The following is a 23,903-nucleotide window of genomic DNA, read 5'->3' as shown; positions in this document are numbered from 1 at the left end:
GTGCCAAGGAGATCAGTTTCCGATGTGTGATGTATGATTGCTTTGTGGCCTGACACACGGAACATTCATGTCTCAGAACTAAATTCAGCCGGAGCTTGACTGACTGCATGGAGTTAAGTAGTCTATAAAACTGAGCCCTGGTTATTGCTTTTAAAATCTACAGTGGCAGTATTTAACATTCACTGAAAGGAGGATTATATAAGATTGATAGGCAAAACACTACTTTGATTTGGTTAGCAAAAACATTTTGATAGAATGGATTTACTCTTCATCATTGCCAAGCTGCTGTGCAATTTGCCTAATACAGATCTCTCAAAAACCCTGAAAGCTGAAAGAAAAGGAGCTATATTAAAGAGCTTTTGAATGCTGCCTGTACCTAAATATGAAACCTCACCCACAGGAAAGGTAAATGATTTTTTAAATCAAGTGGGGGTGCAGACTCCTCTAAATTTACCAAAAAAAAAAAAGCAGCTTGTGATCTAGGAAGAGTATAAGGAGCTTCTTGTCCAGGGGTCTTATCTGGGAACATCTAAAGGGCTGAATTTCCCTCTTGGAATAGGCATAATTTATATGAAATCAAGTGATCAAGTGGGTAAGGAAAAAAAATTATGTCAGGAGTTTTTTTTTAAATAGAAATTTATAATATGTTTCATTTTTTTCCTCACTATCTCCCTTTTTCAGAAACTTTACAGACCACTATTGGCACAGGCTCTATTTATTCATAATTGACACATTCTTAAAATGCAGCCCAATCAAAAAAAGATGTGCCCTTTAAGGAGAATGCGGGTCAGGGGCAGACCTACCACACAGGCAAACAGAAATTTCCGCCTCCTGGCAAGCCAAGAATGTTTCCATGGATTTAGTTTCACCTTCTTGCCCTTCTCTTCACTTCCACATACCTCCTCTCCCAATGGTCCCCACCATGGAGCCTGGAAACTGTGAGAGCCAGAGGCCATTTTGCTCTTAATTCCCTTACCCTAGACTTGGTCCAGAAACAATTTCCAGGCTCCCCTGGAGGTACTTTAATCCTGGCCCTAAGAACTGCCAACCCACTGCAGGGAGAGGCTCCTGGGCTCTACAGCCAGGGGCCCTATTCCCAACAGCCCAAGAGCATGGCCTGTTGTGCTGAGAAGCATAGGTTTGGTGTAAGTCCTGTTAACATTGTGGAACCTAGACTTCTCCAGGGTCCCCTGATGTGCTGTGCTCTACTAAATCGCTTCAGTCATGTCTGACTCTTTGTGACTCTATGGACTATAGCCTGCCAGGCTCTTCTGTCCATGGGATTTTCTAGGCAAGAATACTGGAGTGGGTTGCCATGCCCTCCTCCAGGGAATCTTCCCGACCTAGGGATCGAACCCACATCTCTTATGTCTCCTGCATTAGCAGGCAGGTTCTTTACCACTAGCACCACCAGGGCCTCCCACCTCATCCCTCGACATGCACTTCTTCATTTTGGAGGCTGAGTCCAATCTCTGAATGAGGGAACATTTTCTGAATGGTGACTCAGCTCATTTTCTGTCTACTGTTATCAGTCCTCAGCTTGCTTCCTTTTTTGAAATGGCTTAAAGGTATTGCTCATAGTTTTATTATTTCTCTTTTGCTGGTGTTGCTTTTTAAAGAAAAAAAAGATCTCTAACCAGAAAAAAAAAAAAGTACTTCCTGGTATAGGAGAAGGCAGACAAGAGTTTCTCTTTTTATTTCACTAACCAGCTTTTGGTCACATTTGGGCTGTGGTAGTTAGAACTTCATGGTAGAAACAGAAATAGGAACCTGGGACAGAAGAAGGCAGTTCTGAAGGCCTTGTTCCCACCCTCTCCATGCCAATCAAGTGAGATAAGCAGTCTCAAATCCTGGAAAAGCCTGCCATTTTCTTACTGCGGTCCCAGAAGACTTTGCCCTATGGCCATCAGTGTGACCTAAACCAAAATTCTGCCCTTTTTTTTTTTTTTTTTAGTCAAATTTTGGTTTATTCATTAAGCAAATATTTCATGACTGTTACAGGTACTAGAGATACCTAGTGATCCAAATGGATGAAAATCTCTGCTCTTACTGAAGAAGAAGTGAAGTCGCTCAGTCGTGTCCGACTATTTGCGACCCCATAGGCTGTAGCCTACCAGGCTCCTCTGTCCATGGGATTTTCCAGGCAATAGTACTGGAGTGGGTTGCCATTTCCTTCTCCAAAAATTTTGCCCTTTAAAAATTACAGATGGCAAAGTTGAAGGAAAGGACCTCCTTTCTCTCCCATAATCTGCCAGCTATTAGTAGATTACAATTGAGTCCCAGCTGAGAGGGGTTTATGTCTTCTAAGACCTTCACAAAGCCTATATATTGCCTTGAAAGAGAAACAGGCTGAATTTGATACATTTAGAGTTAAGTTGTTTTTTGTTTTTTCTTTTTTTTTTTAACTCTGAAAGGAAGATGGGATGAGTTCGGGTCCCCTTCTGGAAGGGTTGTTTGAGGGCATTATGATCCATGAAGTTTAAAAACCATGAATTAGACTTTTCTACCTAACTCTGCAAATTCCTAAATTTTTCTTAAACCACATTAATCAGCAGCATCAAATAGGTGACACATTGCAGTCCCTCCTCTCTTTAGAGGACTACAGTTTATCTTCCAGGAAGACACAGTTACCACAAGCAACACTGTGCCCTGAATCTGTGGACAGCTCCACACAGTAGCGTGTCATATCCATGCAAATAGAAGCCTTGGATCAAAGAAAGTCCTACGAAGCCAGATTATTAGAAACAGGTTAAAGTACAGTCTTCAGTTTTCACTCTCTTTTCACACAGTTTTCACAGACTCAAATTGTCCAACATCTAAAGAGAGGGGAGAGGCACTCATACATTCATATTTGAGTAGACTGAAATGAACGTGGGTAGCCATTGCTTTGGGATTGTCTTCTCCTTCCAGAGAGCCGCCTGCTAAGGAACCCCTGGCATCCAGCGATGCTGCTGCTGTGCTTTGTCTGGCCCTGGGGATAACTATTTTGGACATCACTGATGATGTCTGGAATTAGTCAGTGTCTTGGTGCATGGCTTTTCTTTTTCTTTGTGTTAAGCTGGCTTCAAAAATGGACCGTCACAGTCTTCTGTTCTTAAAGGGCCCTCCACTTGTTGGGCGCTTTATAACCCACGTGGTCCCAGAGCTAGTCATTTCTTTGAGAGGAAAAAAAAAAAAAAGAAGATTTTGCTTTGGTTTTTATTTCTATTTTCATCTTTCTGCTTCAGCTTTCGCTGTAACAGAGGTCTATAATAAGCATTGCAGAAAAGGCCCTGTGGTCTTACCCAACATTTAATAAGCTCCTGCAGAATATATCAATTATATGAACAGCCTAAAGGTTCTTAAAATTTGATTTCCAAATCCTTTTGCTTTTAAAGAGTATATGCAGAGGTATCCTGTCAGAAATAAAGTGAAACCCTTGTGAGAATTTTAGGATATAAAGTATATGCTGATTTTTATATTTTGCCCTTAACCTTACCATAAAATACCTTATTTTCTTGATTTCAAGATGCCATCAACATACTACAGATTTAGTTTTACAGGACATAAAAATAAACCACAACAAATATATGTATCATTTGTGCATAGTTCTTGGATGCATTCAAAATTCAGAAAATACGACATGAAAAAGTGGTGCCTTAGATTGAGGCTGTGTGATCACTTTTTTAATGGAGAAATTGCCTGTTAATGAAGAAAGCATTTAAGCTAGCCCTACACAAAGAAGCATTTACTGCAATTAAATTTTCACTTCAGGGGACGCCATCCTCCTTCCCCACAAATTCTCTCCAAGTTATACATGTTAATGCTTTTAATTTTATTTTCTAATACATTTATAAGTGAGACCAGCTCAGAGTTTCAAAAACCTTTTCAAGTCTCTTAGTTTAAACATATCTAGGCCCCAACATGTAAAATTAATTGACCAATTCAGCCATCACTGAAGACAAAGATGGTCACATTTTGGCTTCTGCTTCAAAAGAAGAGCTGAGGCTCCTAGCATGCCCGCTGCTGCCGGCTGAGGGAGGAACAGATTGCAGACCCCGTGGCTGCCTTAGGCTGCGGAGGGAAAGGGACTGTTTTCCATACTCGGTAGCGCCCCCACACGGCGGGACGCCCCAAGTGCGCAGAGGTAGGAGGGGTGCTCATCTCTGTCCGCTCGTTGTCTGCTCTCTCCACGCGCAGGAGCACGAGTATGTTTGACATGCGGTGTGAGGAAGAGGCCGCGGTGCAGCCGCACAGCAGGGCCCGCCAGGAGCAGCTGCAACTGATAAACAGCCAGCTGCGAGAAGAGGATGACAAATGGCAGGATGTGAGTGCTGGGGCCATGGCCGTGGGCAGTGGGGAGACTGCGCTGCCCGCTGGGCAAGAGGCCCTTTGGAACAGAGAATCAGATTGGGTGGGAGCCTCGGGCTGGAAAGCCATGCAGAAGAAAGGGGGGCCCGGAGAAGACTTCAAACAGTGAACACCGCCCATGTGGGAATTAAGGAAAGTACCCTTGCTGAAGTTTGGCCAGAAAGCAGAGGGGAGCGGGTGGGAGGCAACCAGCATGGGATGCCATATCAAGGATGCACTGGCTTCTGAGTTTGTGTATTTGGAATTGATAATAATGATGATGGTGACCACAATGATAACTGCCAACACTGAAAGCATGCCAGTAACAGGTACTGTTCTGAGTGCCTTGCAGTTAATCGTTCTTGAATCCTCTCAGTAACTCAGTATGCTAGCAACTGTAGATATTACTGTCCTCAGCCCAACAGAGGAGCCCCAGAGCAGTGAAGTAACTTGTCCAGAGTCACACAGCTAGTGAATAAGAGATCAAGAATGGCTCCAGGGCCTAATGGGGGCCTTGGGATTGTCTGTGAGCTGAGACCAGAGAGCTAGGGCAGGAGAGGAACTTGAAGATCGGTATGAAACGAAGAGAGTGGACTATTTCATCTCATCCTCACAGAGCGCTCTGAGGTAGTCACTGCAGATTTGACTCTACCTTTAGTCAATTGGTGAACTTTTCCAAAGTCGATAAATTGTGGTCACAATTATGTCTACGAGATATCAAGCACTTACTATGTGCCTGGCACCTGACGTGCAACACCCCATTTCACCCTCACAACAAGCTTGCAAGAGTAGGTATCATTATCATTTCTGTTTTGGAGATGAGGAAACTGAGGTACAGAGAGGCTAAGAAGCATGCTTGAGATTCCAAAACATGGAACAGATGGAGCTGGGATTCTTTCCCACAGCCACGTGCCTACCTGTCTAACTCCAGACTCCTAACTCTTTCTCATTAGGCTCTAATTGCCCATAGGATTTGTGGTGAGGTTGTCATAAGGATCAGATGACTTAGGGCATACAGAACTATTGGTTCTACAAGACCCCAAAACCAATTGTTTTTCTGCTTTTTCTTCCTTCCCTGAGGGAATTTGTGTAGGTCTGTGGTTAATTCCTACCATTCTATTGTCAGCGAGTCCATTCACAATGCAGAGGTCATAAATAGCAAGAAATGAAGTTTCTTACAATATCCTGTGAGACAATACTTTAACATTTGGCAACTGACACGGGATACAAGAGCAAATTTTACATTACCATGTTTTACAAAATGTGCTGCCCTGCTCTGGATAATGTAGAATATCTGAAGGTTTCCTGCCTTCAAGATACTCCTGTTCCAACCAAACTTAAACTGGATTGTAGAGGAATGTCTTAGCCTGGCCCACAGCCAGCACTCACTAAACCCTTAAGTGTAGAAATGGAATTACATGCAAGTCTGAAGAAGAGTGTTCTGTCTCCCTCCCCCTCCCCCGTAGGACCTGGCTCGTTGGAAGAGCCGTAGAAGAAGTGCTTCTCAGGACTTAATCAGAAAAGAGGAAGAAAGGAAAAAGATGGAGAAGCTGCTGGCTGGAGAGGATGGGACAAGGGAACGAAGGAAAAGCATAAAAACCTACAGAGAAATCGTCCAAGAAAAGTGGGTTCTTTCTGTTGTTCTTTAATGTACAGTTAGTTAGATATGCTTTTTCTAAAAATTGTCAGTCATCACAAAGGCTCTGACACTAATATTACACACCCTGTTTGGTCTCTTCAGCTCTACTTTGGGTCCTACTAAGGTCCTCGTTGCAATTCCTGTGACTGTTGACTTTGTTCTTGCTTCCCCTCCCATGTCTACCCTTTAGAGAGCGGAGAGAAAGGGAGTTGCATGAAGCATACAAGAATGCACGGACCCAGGAGGAGGCAGAGGGTATCCTTCAGCAGTACATCGAGAGATTCACCATCAGTGAAGCTGTTCTTGAACGTTTGGAGATGCCAAAAATCCTGGAAAGAAGCCATTCAACAGAGCCAAACTTATCCCCCTTCCTCAGCGACCCCAACCCTATGAAATATCTGCGGCAACAGTCACTGCCTCCACCCAAGTTCACTGCCTCTGTGGAAACCACCATCGCTCGTCCCAGCGTTCTGGATGCCAGCATGTCAGCAGGCAGTGGGTCTCCGAGCAAAACTGTCTCTCCCAAAGCAGTGCCTATGCTGACACCCAAGCCTTACTCCCAGCCCAAAAACTCTCAAGAGGTTCTGAAGACCTTCAAGGTAAGATGAGTTCTTTAAGGGCAGAACCAAAACTGAACTCCCTGGGGAAAAGAAGCATCTTATCTCAGGAAGATGCAGTGGTTTTTATCACACAAAAGCAAATGCATTAACATGTACAGTTATGAAGTTTATGTGTCTCTGAGATTTGGTTTGCAAATAATTCAGGGATTGATGATTCTTCTCTAAATGAAGTTGTTCAGTCATGTCTGACTCTTTGCAACACCACGGACTGTAGCCTATCATGCTCCTCCATCCATGGAATTTTCCAGGCAAGAGTACTGGAGCGGGTTGCCATTTCCTTCTCCAGAGGATCTTTCCGACCCAGGGACTGAACCCAGGTCTCCCGCATTGTAGGCAGACACTTTATCATCTGAGCCATCAAATAACTTAGGATTCTTCTCAATTCCTATTTTTAATACTGATGGGCTTGAATGAGATTGGTGGTTGAGTCACCTCCATGAGCAAGGTCTGTTTCATAGTTTGATATGCTGGGCTACTGAACACGCATGCATGCATGATGGTATGATATCTCCATAGCAATGGTAACAAACCCCAATTTAGCAGCACCCTAGGTATCTCCATTTATCTGGGGGTATTGAAAATGCCTCAAAACAAACTTTTAATGACCTTTAGTGTAAATACAGAGTTACTTCTGTATATACCTGTGACAGTATATACAGTTACCTCTGTATATGCCTCTGACATCATAACTGAAAAGATGCTGCTGCTGCTAAGTCGCATCAGTCATGCCTGACTCCGTGCGACCCCATAGATGGCAGCCCATCAGACTCCGCCGTCCCTGGGATTCTCCAGGCAAGAACACTGGAGTGGGTTGCCATTTCCTTCTCCAATGCATTAAAGTGAAAAGTGAAAGTGAAGGTTGCTCAGTCGTGCCCGACTCTTAGCGACCCCATGGACTGTAGCCTACCAGACTCCTCCGTCCATGGGATTTTCCAGGCAAGAGTACTGGAGTGGGGTGCCATCACCTTCTCCAGAAAAATCCTGGAAAAGAAGCAGATGCTGCTGCTACTGCTAAGTCACTTCAGTCATGTCCAACTCGGTGTGACCCCATAGACAGCAGCCCACCAGGCTCTGCCGTGATGCTACCACTGGGAAAAAAAAAAGATGGTAATATAAGAAATACATGATATATACTTGGTATTCAAATGAGAGGTTTGGTTTTTTTTTTAATTTTAGGTGGGAAGAATCTATGTTATTTTGGAGGTGGGAGGAGGTGCCAATGAACGTGTAAAATAGTGTTCCAGAACCAAAGAACCTATAGCAGCCAAACATCCTTTTTCATCCTCAAATCCTAGTATTTTTCCTTGCATCAGGAGGAAGTACTCATCCTTCATCTCAAGCGAGACGACAAAGAAAAGTCAGTTTCCCTTGTCCCTGCACGCCACATGGGTTTATAATAGAAGACAGAGGTGGAATTCATCAGTGGCAGACACAGACATGTGACTGTAAAGAAAGTTTGCTAAGCTAACTGAGCTTAGCTAACTGAGCACTGTGTGTGTGTATCTTCCTATTGAGTTTCAGAGGGAGCCTAGCCATATTTCTAACTCTTAGCATCTTTCTTAGCTTAACTCTGAATGTATCTTTAAAATCTGTGTCTTAGGCCTTGATCAAATGAAAGAAAAATGTCCTTTCCGTCTCATCTAGGTTGGATTGAGATGTTTATCCCTCCAAGGGCAACTGCTGTGTGTGTGTCCACAGCTTCGTCCTAAGAGGCTGGTGTCTGTGCCTAGGCACTCAGCAAGTGTCTGTTGAATAAGCACATGAATTTTTCCTGAGAAGATGAGATCCTTATCATGCAGACTGGTGCACACACACATACACACGCAATCACATGTGCTCGGCAGGCTGCCTAAGTACCATAGCAGCTCTCCTTCACCCGGGGCCCATGGCCATCAACTGTCTGATAGCTTCTCGTGAAGCTTGGTTTGATACTGAGGTGGCCCAGAACAGGGACAGGGAATACATGCATTTAACTTGGTATCCAAGGAATGTGATCTGTTAGTCTAGATGTCCATTTCCTTTCCTTTATATAAACAGTACAATGTGATCGTTTAAACAGAAGAATTAGGATAGATGACTTCATGGTGAGACCCTGAGAAAACCCAGTTCCTACCATTGTGGCAAGACAGTGTGGAGGCTTCAGGGGAGGTAGAATGAGGGACTTGGATAGAAGTCCTTTTAGAGCTGGAGCTCACCAATGAGCCCTCAACTCATCGTAGGTCCTGATGGCTGTCAGCCCTGTTCACAGCCCCACCATCGAATGGGTGAGCTCACTCATGGTCAAAGGTAGCATGCAAGTGGACAGTTGTTACCAGGTAACACCAGAACTGTAGCTAAGGTGTGTGTGCATGTGTATTTTCCTGTGGGGAGAAGGTGGGCATGGGAGGCAGGGAATACAGGCTCAGTTTCTTAGTACAACAGATTTAAGAGTAAAAGAAGTGTCAATAAAATGAAGGAGCAGTAAAATGGTTTAAGGCAGTGTTTTCAAACTGAGAGTTGCCACCTATTGCTAGGTTATGAAATCAATTTAGTGGTTTGGAATCAGCATTCTTTTTTAAAAAAACATTATTAGATATATTATACTAATAGATATAATTAGATATATTAATATATATTAATAATAAACATTATTATATATTATAAAATATATATATTAGAATATAATGTTTAAAAACAGTGTAGTGCATCACATAGAAAATGGTAAATATTAATGGTTAAACTCCATTTCAGTTATCTTTATGTGTGTGTGCTCAGTTGTGATTTAAATTTTATGGATCACAGACAATAGACAAAACACTGACTTAAGGTAAATAATCTATAACTAGTATCTGCCCTTCTATTATTCTTTTTAAAAGATTTTAGAAGGTTTAGTAATAAGAATAGCTAACATTTATATACATAAATATGCCAGATACTGTTCTAAGTTCTATGCATATATTAATACATAAATGATACCATAACAGCATCATTAAGGAGATACTATTAAGAAAGCTGAGCACCGAAGAATTGATGCTTTTGAACTGTGGTGTTGGAGAAGACTCTTGAGAGTCCATTGGACTGCAAGGAGATCCAATCGGTCCATTCTAAAGGAGATCAGCCCTGGGTGTTCTTTGGAAGGAATGATGCTAAAGCTGAAAGTCCAGTACTTGGGCCACCTCATGCAAAGAGTTGACTCATTGGAAAAGACTCTGATGCTGGGAGGGATTGGGGGCAGGAGGAGAAGGGGACGACAGAGGATGAGATGGCTGGATGGCATCACCGACTCGATGGACGTGAGTCTGAGTGAACTCCGGGAGTTGGTGATGGACAGGGAGGCCTGGTGTGCTGCGATTCATGGGGTCGCAAAGAGTCGGACACGACTGAGCAACTGAACTGAACTGAGCTGACTGATTAACATAGAAAGGAGGAAACTGAGGTTGAAGATTACATGGCTGTTAAGTGATGAAGCCAAAACTCAGGTTGCCTCACTGCAGGGCTTCCTCTCACGACCGCTCTATATACTGTCGGACTTGAAAGAGATTTCCAGGTACCTTCAATAAGTCAGACTAACTACCCTCACTCCTTCTTTCTTGCTCCCACCACCGTCCCTAGACATGGGGACAAAACAAAGATATTTTAACGTGCATGGCCTTTTTTTCTTGAAAAAAACTGAGATGGTCAAATTAACTAGAAATAGGAATTTACTGTGGGGCTCCCCAGGTGGCTCTGGATAAGGAATCCACCTTCAGGGCAGGAGATGAGTGTTCGATTCCTGGGTTGGAAGATCCCCTGGAGAAGGGTATAGCAACCCACTCCAGTATTCTTGCCTGGAGAATTCCCATGTAGCCCTGGTGGGCTACAGTCCACGGGGTCAGAAAGAGTCAGACATGGCAAATGACTGAGCATGCACGCACGCACGCACACAGGAATTTACTGTAACATAGTAACGCACCAGGTTCCCTGCCCTCCATGATTGCTTGCAAAGAGTATTCGTTGCCCTCAACCATAACAGAATAACCCATGAAATAGTCCTGATCTAAGATGAGCTCCACCTAATTTATATGTTTATTAGGAAAAAAAAATCTCAAAATTGTGAAATAGCAGTCACAGAACTTCCATGAAAAATTACTGGAACCCAAATATGTGACATGTCTTTATACCTAAGATCCCTTGATTTTCTGTACTGCAAAATAAAAGCAGACCCCCAGTAAGTTGAGCATGAAATGTAATCTAACATGAAGTGATCTGAGAAGGCAGACAACCTTTTAAAGAAGCCTTCAAAGATGGCGTTTAAGGGAGCCCTGCTTTCTAGACTGACAGAAGCATATAAGAGAACTTATTCTTTGTTGGACTGTGAATGGTAAATGCTAATGATTTAAGATGATTCTGAACATGTTATTTTGTTATAATCTTTCACTGGGGAATAGCATGTTCTTGTTCGTTCTGGGTTTTACAGGTTGATGGGAAAGTCACCATGAATGGAGAGACGACTCATGGTGATGAGGAGGAGAAGGAAAGAGAGTGTCCCACGGTGGCACTTGCCACCTCGTTGACCAAATCCCAGATGTTTGAAGGTGTGGCCAGAGTGCATGGGTCCCCTGTGGAGCTGAAACAAGACAGCAACAGCATTGAGATCAACATAAAGAAGCCAAGTTCTCTTCCCCAAGAGCTGACAGTAAGAAGCAAACTTTTTTTTTTCCCCTCTTTTTGAAATAATTTATTTTTTAAAAAAATAAGTAGGTCCTGATCATGATCCTTTCTTTCGAGGTGAGTATATTCATTTGCTAGGGCTGCCATAACGAAGTGTCATAAACCAAGTGGCCTACACAGCACGTGGTACCACTGGTTGTAGCCTAGTCCTGCCGCTGGGAGTCCAAAGTCGAGGTGTTGTTGAGGCGGCTTCCTTCTGGGGTCTGCAAGGGAGAGTCTAATCCTGGCATCTGCTGGCCTGCTGGCAGTCTCTGCCATTCTTTGCCCTGGAGGTGTACCACCCCTATCTCTGCCTTCGTGTTCACATGGCTCTCTCCCTGTATGTTGTCTGTGTCCAGATCTCCTCCTTTTTATAAGGACACAGGTCATACTGGTTTAGGGCTCCCCTCCAGTATGATTCGGGAGAAGGCAATGGCACCCCACTCCAGTACTCTTGCCTGGAAAATCCCATGGATGGAGGAGCCTGGTGGTCTGCAGTCCATGGGGTCGCTAAGAGTCAGACACGACTGAGCGACTTCACTTTGACTTTTCACATTCATACATTGGAGAAGGAAATGGCAACCCACTCCAGTGTTCTTGCCTGGAGAATCCCAGGGATGGGGGAGCCTGGTGGGCTGCTGTCTATGGGGTCGCACAGAGTCGGACATGACTGAAGTGACTTAGCAGCCAGTATGATTCAAGTGGTAAAGAATCCGCCTGCTAATGCAGGAGAGGCAGGTTCGATCTCTGGGTCAGGAAGATTCCCTGGGGAAGGAAATAGTAACTCACTCCAGTATTCTTGCCTAGGAAATCCCATGGACAGAGGAGCCTGGTGGGCTACAGTCCACATGGTTGCAAAGAGTCAGACACGACTGGGCAGGCACATGCCATGCCACTTCAGTATGATCTCATCTTAATTTAACTACATCTACAAAAATCCTATGTCCAATAAGGTCACATTCTGAGATACTGGAGGTGAGGACTTCCACGTATAAATTTGAAGAAGGACACAGATCAGCCCCTGGGCTTCCATGATGGCTCAGACAGTAGAGAATCCACCTGCTAAAGCAGGAGATGTGGGTTCAATCCCTGTGTTGGGAAGATTCCCTGGAGAAGGGAATGGCAACCCACTCCAGTATTCTTGCCTGGAGAATTCCATGGACAGAGGAGCCTGGCGGACTACAGTCCATGGGGTCACAAAGAGTCGGACACAACTGAGCAACTAATACTAACAGTTACGCCGTAGCAGAGGAGGATAGCAGAAGGTGTCATATGAGTGACAAGCTTTGTCTTGTCCCTCCGTGATTGGTGTCCAGAGTTATAGAAAAAGAAACAAATCTCTAAGGACTGTCCTGGCAGCCCATGGTTAAGACTCCACGCTTGTAATGCAAAGGGCACAGTTTCCATCCCTGGTCAGGTAACTAGCATCCCACATGCTTGCCTCACAGTGCGGCCATGAAACAAGAAAAGGAAGTATCTGAAATACCTTCTTTTCTGTTTATTCAACCTCATCAGGCTTCCTAAAGTAATTTGAAAATTACTGGTGCCATCAGAATGTGGCTTTCCATCCTTGACAATATGCATAAAGGGGTCTTTTTTACTAGCTTTTTAAAAAACTCATTAAAAATCAAATTAATTTTTTCTAGATTTAGCCCCTGAAATCCAGAGTAATTGCATTTACTAACAAATGGTTGAGCTGAGAAATGTAGGGTATTTCAAGAATAGCAGACGAGAGAACTCAAAATAACATTAGATTTGCCTCTTTGGAGTATAAAACATCAAGAAGATTACGCTTTTCTGCTGAGTTCTCTCACCAGGGTTCATGCTGGTTTTGCTGATCAAACGGAAACTGTCACTGCCATGGATGCAGCCTGGCTTTTGGGATAGAATATGGACTCTATTCAACCTCAATTTGTCCTCACCAGAGGCTGGTTTCTGAGATTTTAATTTATAGTGTTTGGGTTGGAATTATCAAGGTGAGGGGTGCGGGGGGTTGGATGGGTAGGCAACTATCAAAATTTCTTCCCCCAGCACCTGGAAAGGTTTGATTCAGAGGGAAACTTGTCTTCCAGCTTCAGGGCTAAATTAAATAACCCAGCTAGCTAAACCCACCTGGAGGACTAGATATTATTTTTCTTATCTCCAGGATTTGTCTTTTGAAGAATAAAATATGTTTTCTCAGAGGAGTTGAGAGGATGTAATTCTTCCCTGCAATGCTCAAGCCCTAGAAAGAGATTCAAATTAGAGTAGACCAAAATAACTTCCTCACCATGGCAACATGTTTGCTGGTCTCTAGGAGCAAGGTTTTGTGATCCGGGCAGAGGCTGAATCCCTCCACCTGGGATTTATTTTCACCTTTCATTTGCATAAATGTGACCACCTCTGAAGAGTTCTTACAAGTTATCGTGAGAGGGAATGTTGAGTTTTGCTAGGAGTGTGGGAACTTTGCCGGCCGAATATAACATGAACTTTGTGCTCTTAAATTTAAATGAGAAGTTCCCCCAGACTAATTAGACATTACAGTGGTGGGATTGCTTTTCTGGGGCAGTTAATAATTCTGTTCTTGTTTCTCTTTTGCCGCACTTTTAATGGTGAGTGTTTCCTAAAAGTGCTCAGTCACTCACTTGTGTCCAACTCTTTTGTGACCCCATGGACTGTACCCTGCTAGGCTCCTCTGTCCGTGGAATTTCTCAGGCAAGAATACTGGAGTGGGCTTGTTTCCTTCTCTGAGAGATCTTCCTGCACCAGAGATTAAAGCCATGTCTCCTGCATTGGCAGGTGGATCCTTTACCACTGAGCCACTTGGGAAGCCTGTTTTCTAACTTCCCTTCATAAATGCCCTTCCCTGACTCATTCTGGCTACTTGTGTCTGTCAGGCCACAGGCCCTTTGCACATGCTGTTGAACAGCTCTCTGTTCCTGTCCTTTGGAGAAGCAACAGTGTGGGAGCCACCCTGATCCCGTAACAGAGGCACACAGGACCTAGTCAGGCACAGTAGATTAATTATAGGAACAAATCCCAAGGTTCTACAGTCAGGCATGCGTACATCTACCTTTACACTTCTGCCCTCTGACCATTTTGTTGTCAATTTGGCAGGTCACCCTGCCCTTGACCGGATAGATTTTTTCCCAACAGAAGGTAAAGGAAAAATGGAAGAAACCAGATAGTATAAGGCCTAAACTTCCTATACCAACTCATCTCTCTTGTTCAAAGTGTCTAACCCTTTGGGGAAGAAAGCTTTACCCATCCTGTATGGAATCATAAACAGAAGAGAAGGGAGTTTTGTTTGTTGGTTTGGGGGTTTTACTAAACCTCCCTCAAAAAATTACTCGTTCTCAGTAATTACTTATTTTCTTATTTTTACAATGAGCAACATAAAAAGAAAATAGCCTCTTCCCTCTTACTGCCAGGCATTTTCCACTTTAATAGAAGTTATCCTGCTTCACTTGCTAATGGCAAAGAGAAGATGGATTGAACAATGTCACAACTGGTTACATTGTCCCAAAAGTATCTTGTTTCAAGAGAGGCAAAATTAGATGATCTGAAAGAAATCGTGTTATTTCAGGAGTTTATGCAGTATAACTAGGAAAGTACCCAACAAAATGTGGCCTCGTGGACTTTTTTCTGGAAACCATCCTGACCCTGGGAAGCCTCAGGATAAAGGTCTCAACTCGTGGAAGAGCCTGAGAGCCTCTTACTCAGGAAAAAACTGCCCAGTTAGGAGTGAGCTCTAGTTCGTTAAACCATAGTGGTTCTGAAGAGGTTATAGCATTTATTTACCTTGTTTCCTGGTGGCTCAGTCGGTAAGGCTTCTGTCTGCAGTGCATAAGACCTGAGTTTGATTGATTCCCCTGGAGAAGGAAATGACAACCCACTCCAGTATTCTTGCGTGGAAAATCCCATGGACAGAGGAGCCTGGAGGGCTACAGTCCATGGGGTCACGACAGTCGGACACGACTTAGTGCCAAACCACCACCTAGTACTTGAGCTCTTGAATTAGCTATGACAGGGGTATTGCATGATTTTATGGGTAGATAACTCCATGTATATACCTATTAGGCTACAAGCCAAGTTGTTAGCTGCCCTACATGAAGTTTTGGCTAAAACACACTTCATACTCGCTTATAATTTATGACACATAAAGTTTTCCATTCAGCATATGTTATCCTAAGAGGTATTTTGAAAGAATCTCTTCTCCAGTAAACCTCCTCATTTCCCTTCCTTCTCCATATTCCAAGAAAAGCACTTCTTGACTGTGTTTCAGCCAGTATATTCCCTCTGAGATGGTAGAATTCATTGGTCATGACAAAAATATGGTGACCAGCTTAAAACAGGGGGCTGCACTTTGCAGCCTCCAAGGGCTTTTTACCAGCTTGGACTTGATTTGCTGTTTCTAATTCATTTGCCCTGCTCCGTGGGGCTGTCAAAGGAATAGTGTTCTTCCTTTTAAATAGTGTCTTTCTTCCCAAAACTGCATTCCCCACAGATACACTCTTTACAGAGGAGTAGCCTCCCCCACCACTAAAATGCCACAGTTCCTTCAGGGCGAGCTGGAACCGTTCAAAGGGCATCGCAGTAGTAGGCAGGAGCATTAATTCAGGCCAGGAGGCCAAGCAGCGGAGAAGGGTGGCCACTGGGCTCCAGTGGGCGACAGGGCGCGAGTCTGCGTCTTGGGTCAGCACGGCCACCTTTGCATATTACGTCGTCTCTTCTGTTTCCTTCCACCTCATCTTTCTTGTTTGAAACTCTTAGGACCATGGACTCTTACTTTAGAAATAGATCCTAAATTAAGTTTGGCTTGTTATTAATTTTTAAATACTCTGGTTATATCAATCGATGCCAACAAACTCCAGATCACGTTCAGTTGAATCACCTTTAAGGTAAAGAAATTGCGATAGCCATTGTCATGCCAGGGACTGCCTGTTACCTGGTAAGCATGAATGAATGAATGACCTGCTTTGTGCCCAACTTTTTAAAAAATACTTTTATTTATTTATTTTTGGATCTCCTGGGTCTTTGTTGTTGCTCAGGCTTTCTCGAGTTGCAGAGAGCTGGGGCTACTCTCTAGTTGCGGGATACAGGCGTCTCACTGTGGTGGCTTCTCTTACTGCGGAGCGCAGGGTCTAGGTCATGTGGGCTTCAGTAATTGCAGCACGTGGGCTCAGTCGTTGTGGCTCCCAGGCTCTAGAGCGTAGGCTCAGTAATTGTGGTCCGCAGGCTTAATTGCTCTGCAGCATGTGGGATCTTCCCAGATCAGAGATTGAATCCGTGTCTCCTGCACTGGCAGGCGGATTCTTTACCACTGAGCCACTAGGGAAATCCCTGTGACCAATTTTTGAAATAGAAAAAGAAACTCATAAACTCGCCATGAAAGCAATTAACATAAAGCAACTGGGAAAGTATCAGTTCAGTTCAGTTCAGTCGCTCAGTCGTGTCCGCCTCTTTGCGACCCCATGAACTGCAGCACACCAGGCCTCCCTGTCCATCACCCACTCCCGGAGTTCACTCAGACTCACATCCATCGAGTCAGTGATGCCATCCAGCCATCTCATCCTCTGTCATCCCCTTCTCCTCCTGCCCCCAAAGTATAGAAGATAATATTTAATGAAGTGCTAGATGATAGGGATACAACAACAACAATAGGGAGAGAAAACTAGAGGGATGTCAGGTGGCAGAGAAAAAGTAAGATCATTATTGGTCAGGGTTAGTCTAGCTGGGAAGGTTTCATATGAGACTTTGATTTTGAAATTGGTGGGATTTGGATTGGAGTTGAGGAGAGAAGCAAGCTGTCCTCCATATTGGGACGAGCAGAAGCAAAGGCATGGACAGCATGGTCCTCCATAAGAGGACCACAGAGGGATCACAGGGCGAAGAGCTGATGAAAGTGACTAGGTGCTGTACATGCAACCAGAGAGGTTGGGGCTCCCATGAGCCCTCCTGGTTATCCCTGAGATATTTCCCAATGGAAATCTGACTCTCACTTTATTTTTTGAATTTAAAAACGCTGGCTTCTCTAAGAAAATCATAAATGCTAGACTCTTAGAATCCAGGACTGGAAAAGAATTTGGAAGGTCTTCTAATCTAAGATCTTACAGAGAAATGTCTCAAAAGATGTTCTATGTCTCCCTTAAAGACAGTTCAGTGTTTTCTTGATCCATTGTGAATTATAATTGAACCTCTTCGTGCCTTGATGGTGCCAAAAATGACCCTTTTTTAAAATACCTTAAGTACCCCATGCACTAAGTCAAAGCTCAAACCCCACCTGAACCTCAGTTTATATTTAAAATAAGGATGGTAATAGTATAGGCATCCAATGGTTATCATGAGAATTCATGTGTATAGGGCATTTAACATGATGCCACAGTGACTCACAGAGGTGCCCTTAAGTTAGTTTTAACATTGTCATTCAACAAACGGGAGAAAGAAAGTTACCATATATTTTTCATAAGCCTGGAAGGGTGATAGGTACAAAGTTTTTCAGGCTAAGTCAAGTCATCAAAATCACCATCTTAAACAGATGTGAATTTCAAACACAGGAGGCGAGTTCCTTGTCGGCTTCCAACTCAGCCCGCCAGTAGCTTCAGCTGTAATTCTCGAGGAGACTTGCAGACCTGAACAGCTTTTTCCAAAAGACGATTGCCCTGGCAGGTGTTCACTGGCTTCTTCCTGCAGCTCTTTTTTGCTTCTCCTGTTATTCACTCTTTCCCAAGTCTGGCTTTCTCTGCCACCGAGACTCCCAGGACTCCCACCATGTCAGCGCCCTCTTGACAGCTCATCCCAACCAACGTCCTGCACACCCTCCCCGCAGGCGGACACCCTCCCACCAGATTTGTGGCAGTTCTGCCTCGTGGACCAACTGCCAGACTCAGGTCTCAGATATCTAACCGACTTCATCTGGGTTTCTCAAACTAAGAAACGAGATAGATCTGTTATTTCCACCGTGACAAAGCTCTTGGCCTTCTTCTGGAAAATTCAGTACTTGACTACTGTTTTCTGATCCAGGAAAACAATCAGATCTTTCTTGAAACGTTTCATTTTGCAGTGAGAGCAGGGTGAAGGCATTTGAGTAGGTGCTGTTTTCCTTAAACTGTGACCAACTGCAGATTCCTTTTAGATGTCAAATGTCACAAACATTTCTCCAGAAGCTGTTTTTCTCCATCCAGAAGTAGTTGCAAGAGCATTAGATTTAATGCTCTTTTAAGTCATTAAAATCATTAGGGTGTAGACGTGTTTCCAGGCTTCAAGAAAGTATACATTAGGGAAAATTAAAAAAAAAAAAATCAAACCTAGCCCATCTGACCTGGATAATTTTTGGTCTGGAACATTTAAAGCAAGAAGAAAAAGCTTAACAAATGGAAAGGCTGATTCTCCATGTAGATCTTCTTTCATCCAGTGAAAATAGATCTTTGGTAACATAAAAGCGAAAGGCGAAAACACATGCGTGGCATATGTGGCACCTGGGTCCTGGTGCCAAGACATAAATAAACTGGTTTTCCAGGCTTGTGTCCAGATAAATTATTCAAGACTGGAGCCGGGAAATCCATCAGAGTCACTGAATAGTAGCTCAGGGAGGGACCACCTCGGACATCGCGTCTTCTGACACAGAGAGGATGCACGGTTGTTCCACGTTCTGGCACCTCTTCCGTCCTAGGAGGAGGACCACTCAAGCCCTGGGTCTCAGGACCATCCTTCCTCCCCTGCTTTGTATTTCCAGTTCATTCCACAGAGCCGCTCTCTGGACTGGTCCCCCAGTAAGCTTCTTGTTAAAACAAGCAGTCCGATGTCAGGTAAATCTGTGGCCAGACCATGTCCCCCTCAAGCCAGGAAACTGCCACCTCCCACCCGTGGCTGCAGGGCTCCGTCTGACACCAGAGCCAGCTTGGATGGTGTTCTCAGTCAAGGGGAAGCCAACTCCTGGCTTAGGCTCCTGCAACCTTTCTGTGCTCTCATTCATTCGTGTCCAGGGAATCTGTTTTTATTTACTTGTTTTCATCCTTGAGACAGTTTTACCGATTGGAGAAGGGAAGGCTTCCTCCTCTGTTCAGCTGGAACCAAAGGGAAGCGTGGGTCGTAAAACACAGTTTGCAGCAAGGCGGGTGTGTTTCAGGCAAGTCTGAATCTATCAGCAGTGGTTAAAACTGTGAATTTTGAACTCATTTCCTTTGAAGTAATAATGTGAGTACAACATTAACAAGCCTTTAGGATGGAGTATCCTGGCAGGAGTTAAACTGGCTCTGGAGATCTCCCTTTAGTACCTAGGACTTCCTTGGTGGCTTAGGCCATAAAGAATCTGCCTGTAAGGCAAGAGACCCGGATTTGATCCCAGGGTCAGGAAGATCCCCTGGAGAAGGAAATGGCAACCCACTTCAGTATTCTTGCCTGGAGAATTCCATGGACAGAGGAGCCTGGCGAGCTACAGTCCATGTGTTCACAAAGAATCAGACACAACTGAAAGACTAACCCATCTTGAGTACCTATAGTCTGTCTACATGTATGTGTATATATATATATATAAAATGTATATATTGCAGAATTTGGAAAACTGTAAAGAAAATATAAACTACCTATTACTCCAGCCACTCAGAAATTAAGGTTCTTCAAAAATATGTCTTTCTCCTCTTTTTCTCAGTGTATATAAAGTATTTTGTGGGGCTTATAGTTCAAAATGTGCTGCAGTTTGCTTTTTCTCTTAATTTATCCTGAGTATTTTGTTAGTAACAGCCTGATTTTTATGACTAATATGCATTTAAACCAAGCTTGAGAGTATAAATCCCATAAATAATGCATCTAACATGTGCTTCCCTGACATGGATTGCATGTCTGCTCTGTGCCAGATACTGCACTGGGCCCTGCCCCTCTCAGAACCTGGACTGAATGAAAAACCCTGAGACAAGGTGATGGCTGGGAGTGGTTCAGTCTCAAGCCACCCTGGGAAGTGGAGAGTTGGCTAAACTGGCCCCCTTTTCTGAGAGGTTCCAGAGAGTTCTCATCTTTTGCATAATAAATGGGTGAGAGGTACAATGAAAAGAATGAGGTAGAATGGATGAGAAGGAAAAGGTGTGGAAAAGGCAGTTTGAATCATTTCAGCAATAAACTTGAGACTCTCAGGTTCTGGATTGCTTCTTATGGCTCAAAACCTTTTAATGTGCATGCGTGTGAAGTCACTTCAGTTATGTCTGACTCTGTGCGACCCTATGGACTGTAGCTCGCCAGGCTCCTCTGTCCGTGGGATTCTCCAGGCAAGAATACTGGAGTGGGTTGCCATGCCCTCCTCCAGGGGATCTTCCCGACCTAGGGATTGAACCCGCTAAATACTGGGGACAACTTGGATGTGGGTGTGACTCCAAGCCCAGATGATGGAGAATCGAGGTGGCCAGCACAGGGCAGGGCTCCCACCTCCCCTGCCTACTAGCTGAGTGACTCCAGGTAAGTCACTTTGCCTCCTGGGCCTTAGCTTCCTCACCTGTATAAAGGGAATCATACTTGTAGATACTCGATTAGCTTGCTCTGAGGACCAAAGAAGATAATCCATGTCAAGTGCTGACACATGGGAAATCCAGTAAATATTGATTGTGGCTACAGTGACAAGTGTGGAATCTTTAAAGCACCATTTTAAGGGATGATAAACTGGGTCATCTGAGAGTTCAGTATTTGAGTGTTAAGCCACGTAGAATTGCATCCAGAAGTGTGAGCATCCTTTTTTATACATTTATTTATTTATTGGGCTGCACGGGGTCTTAGTTGTGGCGTGCAGGATCTTCGATCTTCACTGCAGCATGCGAGCTCTTATTCGCAGCATGTGGGTGGGATCTAGTTCCCTGACCAGGGGTTGAACCTGGGCCCCCTGCATTGGGAGTGCAGAGTCTTAGCCACTGGATCACCAGGGAATTCCCACGTAAGCATTCTTGAAAGTCGAAGTTCTGCATTAGTCATGCATAAGTAAAATATTACTGGGGTAAGGTGTGCTAGTAAAATAACCCTTAGTGAAGAAGTGCTTGAGGACTTTGTCTCCTTTGCATCATAGCATCACAAATTGTATCTAAAGGTCTTCATGGATTATCTTATTTCATTGATTCCAAGGGGCATATTTGCCACATTTGAGCATCTCTAAGTCAGGATATGTCTTATTGATGTAAGATACATCTAATCTTTTAGATTCCTCATATAACTGACATCATGCAATATTTGTCTTTCTGTGTCTGGCTTATTTCATTCAGCATAATGTTCTCCAGGTTCATCCATATTGTCACAAATGGCAGGATCTTCTTCTTTTTTAAGGCTCAATAATGTCCCACTATATATGTGTGTATATTAGTATTTGTTACTTATACAAACTATATGTGTGCATAATATTCATATTTATATATCTGAATGTATGAATAATATATATATAGACACTCATGCTTTCTTTATCTATTTATCCATCTACACTTGATTATTTCCATATCTTGATTATTGTCAATAATGCTGCAGTGAACATGGGAATAGGATATATCTTTGAGATACTGATTTCATTTACTTTGGGTACCCTTACTTTACCCAGAAGTAAAATTGCTGAATGATAGGATCGTCTATTTTCACTTTTGAAACCCCCCGCAGTGTTTTCCGTAATGGCTGTACCAATTTCCATGCCCACCATCAGTGCACAGCGGTTCCCTTTACTGCACATTCTCAACACCACTTTGCATCTTTTGACTTTTTTGATAGTAATGATCCCTAATAGGTGTGAGGTGATGTCTTACTGTGTTTGGACTTAATGATTAGTGAAGCTGAGCATCTTTTCATATACCTGACTTCAGTTGGCCATTTGCTATATCTTTGGAAAACTGTCATTCAGGTCCTTTTCCTATTTCTTAAATTGGGTTATTGGTGGGGGGGTGCTGTTGAGTTTTTAGAGTTCCTTATATATTTTGGATATCAATCCCCTATTGGATGTAAGATTAGTAGATATTTTCTTCCATTCTATAGATTGACCTTTCGTTTTATTCTTTGCTTTGCTGTGCAGAAATGTTTTAGTTTGATGTAGTCCCACTTTTTATTTTTGCTTTTATTGCCTGAGCTTTTGGTGTCAAATCTAAAAAATCATTGCCAACACCAGTTCCAGGGAGGTTTCCCCCTGTTTTCTTCTAGGAGTTTTGTGGCTTCAGGTCTTACTTTTAAGTCTTTAATCCATTTAGACATTGATTTTGGCATATGGTGTAAAATTTCATTCTTTGGCATGTCAATATCCAGTGTTTCCAACACCATTTATTGAAAAGACTGTTCTTTACCCATTTTGTTTTCTTGGTGTCTCTGTCAAAAAAGAGTTGACTGTAAAAGAGTGGGTTGATTTCTGGGCTCTCTGTTCTATTCCATTGATCTATGTGTCTGCTTTTGGGCCAGTACCAAACTGTTTTGATTGATGTAGCTTGGTAATATAGTTTGAAATCAAGATGTGTGATGCTTCCAGCTTTCTTCTTCTTATTCAAGATTGCTTTAGCTATTTTGGGTCCTTCATATTTCCATATGAATTTTATAGTTGTTTTTTCCTATTTCTGTGAAAAATACAGAAATGCAAAACTCTGTTAGAATTTTGACAGAGATTGCATTAAATCTATAGATTGCTTTGGGTAATGTGGATATTTTAACAATATTATTTCTTCCAGTTGATGAATACAAGAAAGTTTTCCATTTATTTGTGTCTTCAATTTCTTTTATCAGTGTTTTATCATTTTCAGCACACATGTCTTCTACCTTTTGGTTAAGTTTATTCCTAAATATTTTATTTTTTTGATGCTATTGTAAGTAGGATTTTTTAAAATTTAATTTTTGTATAGTTCTGTATTGATTTTGTGTCCTGCAGCTTTACTGACTTCATTTTTAGTTTTAACATTCTGAGGGAGCGGGGAAGTCTTTAGGGTTTTCGGTATACAGGATCATTTCATCTGCAAACAGGAACAATTTTACTTCTTCATTTCCAATTTGCATGCCTTTTATTTCTTTTTCTTGCCTAGTTGTTCTGGCTAGATCTTCCAGTACTGTGTTGAATAGAAGTGGTAAGAGTGGGCAGCCTTGGCTTGCTCTGATCAGAGAGGAAAAGCTTTCAGCTTTTTTCCATTAAGTATGATGTAAGTTATAAGCTTGTGAGTTATGGCCTTTATTGTGTTGAGGTACATCCTTCTATGGGCTTCCCTGGTGGCTCAGTGGTAAAGAATCTGCCTACAGTGCAAGAGAGGCAGGTTTGATCCCTGGGTCTGTAAGATCCTCTGGAGAAGGAAATGGCAATGCACTCTAGTATTCTTACCTGAAATATCCTATGGACAGAAGAGTCTGGCAGGCTACAGTCCATGGGGTCATAAAAGTCAGACATAAACTGAGCAACTAAACAGCATTCTTCTATACCTAATTTGTTGAGAGTTTTTATCATGAAAGGATGTTGAATTTTGTCAAGTGCTTTTCTGTTGAGATGATCATATGATTTTTATCTTCATTGTATTAACATGGTATACACGTTTATCAACTTGCATATGTTGAACCATTCTTACATCTTTGCATAAATTTTCTTTATTTTTAAAGAATTAAGTAACACTTTCCACCAAAGCATTAACTTTAAAGGGCTTTCATTTTTGTAACTTGAAAGAGAAACTTTGATTTATGAGTAAAATATG

General features: G+C 42.9%; 1 protein-coding gene and 1 non-coding gene across 22 annotated transcripts in view; one reads left to right on the top strand and one right to left on the bottom strand.

The window, feature by feature from the left end:
- Nucleotides 1-23,903, top strand: part of LIMCH1 (LIM and calponin homology domains 1) — a 352,260-nt gene that overhangs the window by 294,080 nt on the left and 34,277 nt on the right. For all 21 annotated transcript variants that reach the window (XM_025290118.3, XM_025290122.3, XM_025290121.3 and 18 more), the window contains 4 exons: nucleotides 4,180-4,306; nucleotides 5,796-5,953; nucleotides 6,159-6,567; nucleotides 11,024-11,242. In XM_025290118.3, the coding sequence (XP_025145903.3) occupies nucleotides 4,180-4,306; nucleotides 5,796-5,953; nucleotides 6,159-6,567; nucleotides 11,024-11,242 (913 nt within the window). The remainder of the gene's footprint in view (nucleotides 1-4,179; nucleotides 4,307-5,795; nucleotides 5,954-6,158; nucleotides 6,568-11,023; nucleotides 11,243-23,903) is intronic.
- TRNAG-CCC lies at nucleotides 21,071-21,143 on the bottom strand. Its single transcript has one exon. It is a non-coding gene; the product is annotated as a tRNA-Gly (tRNA).

Source organism: Bubalus bubalis, chromosome 7 (genome assembly GCF_019923935.1).
Source record: "Bubalus bubalis isolate 160015118507 breed Murrah chromosome 7, NDDB_SH_1, whole genome shotgun sequence".
In the NCBI taxonomy this organism is placed as follows: domain Eukaryota; kingdom Metazoa; phylum Chordata; class Mammalia; order Artiodactyla; family Bovidae; genus Bubalus; species Bubalus bubalis.
This window is presented reverse-complemented; position numbering and strand designations above follow the sequence as displayed.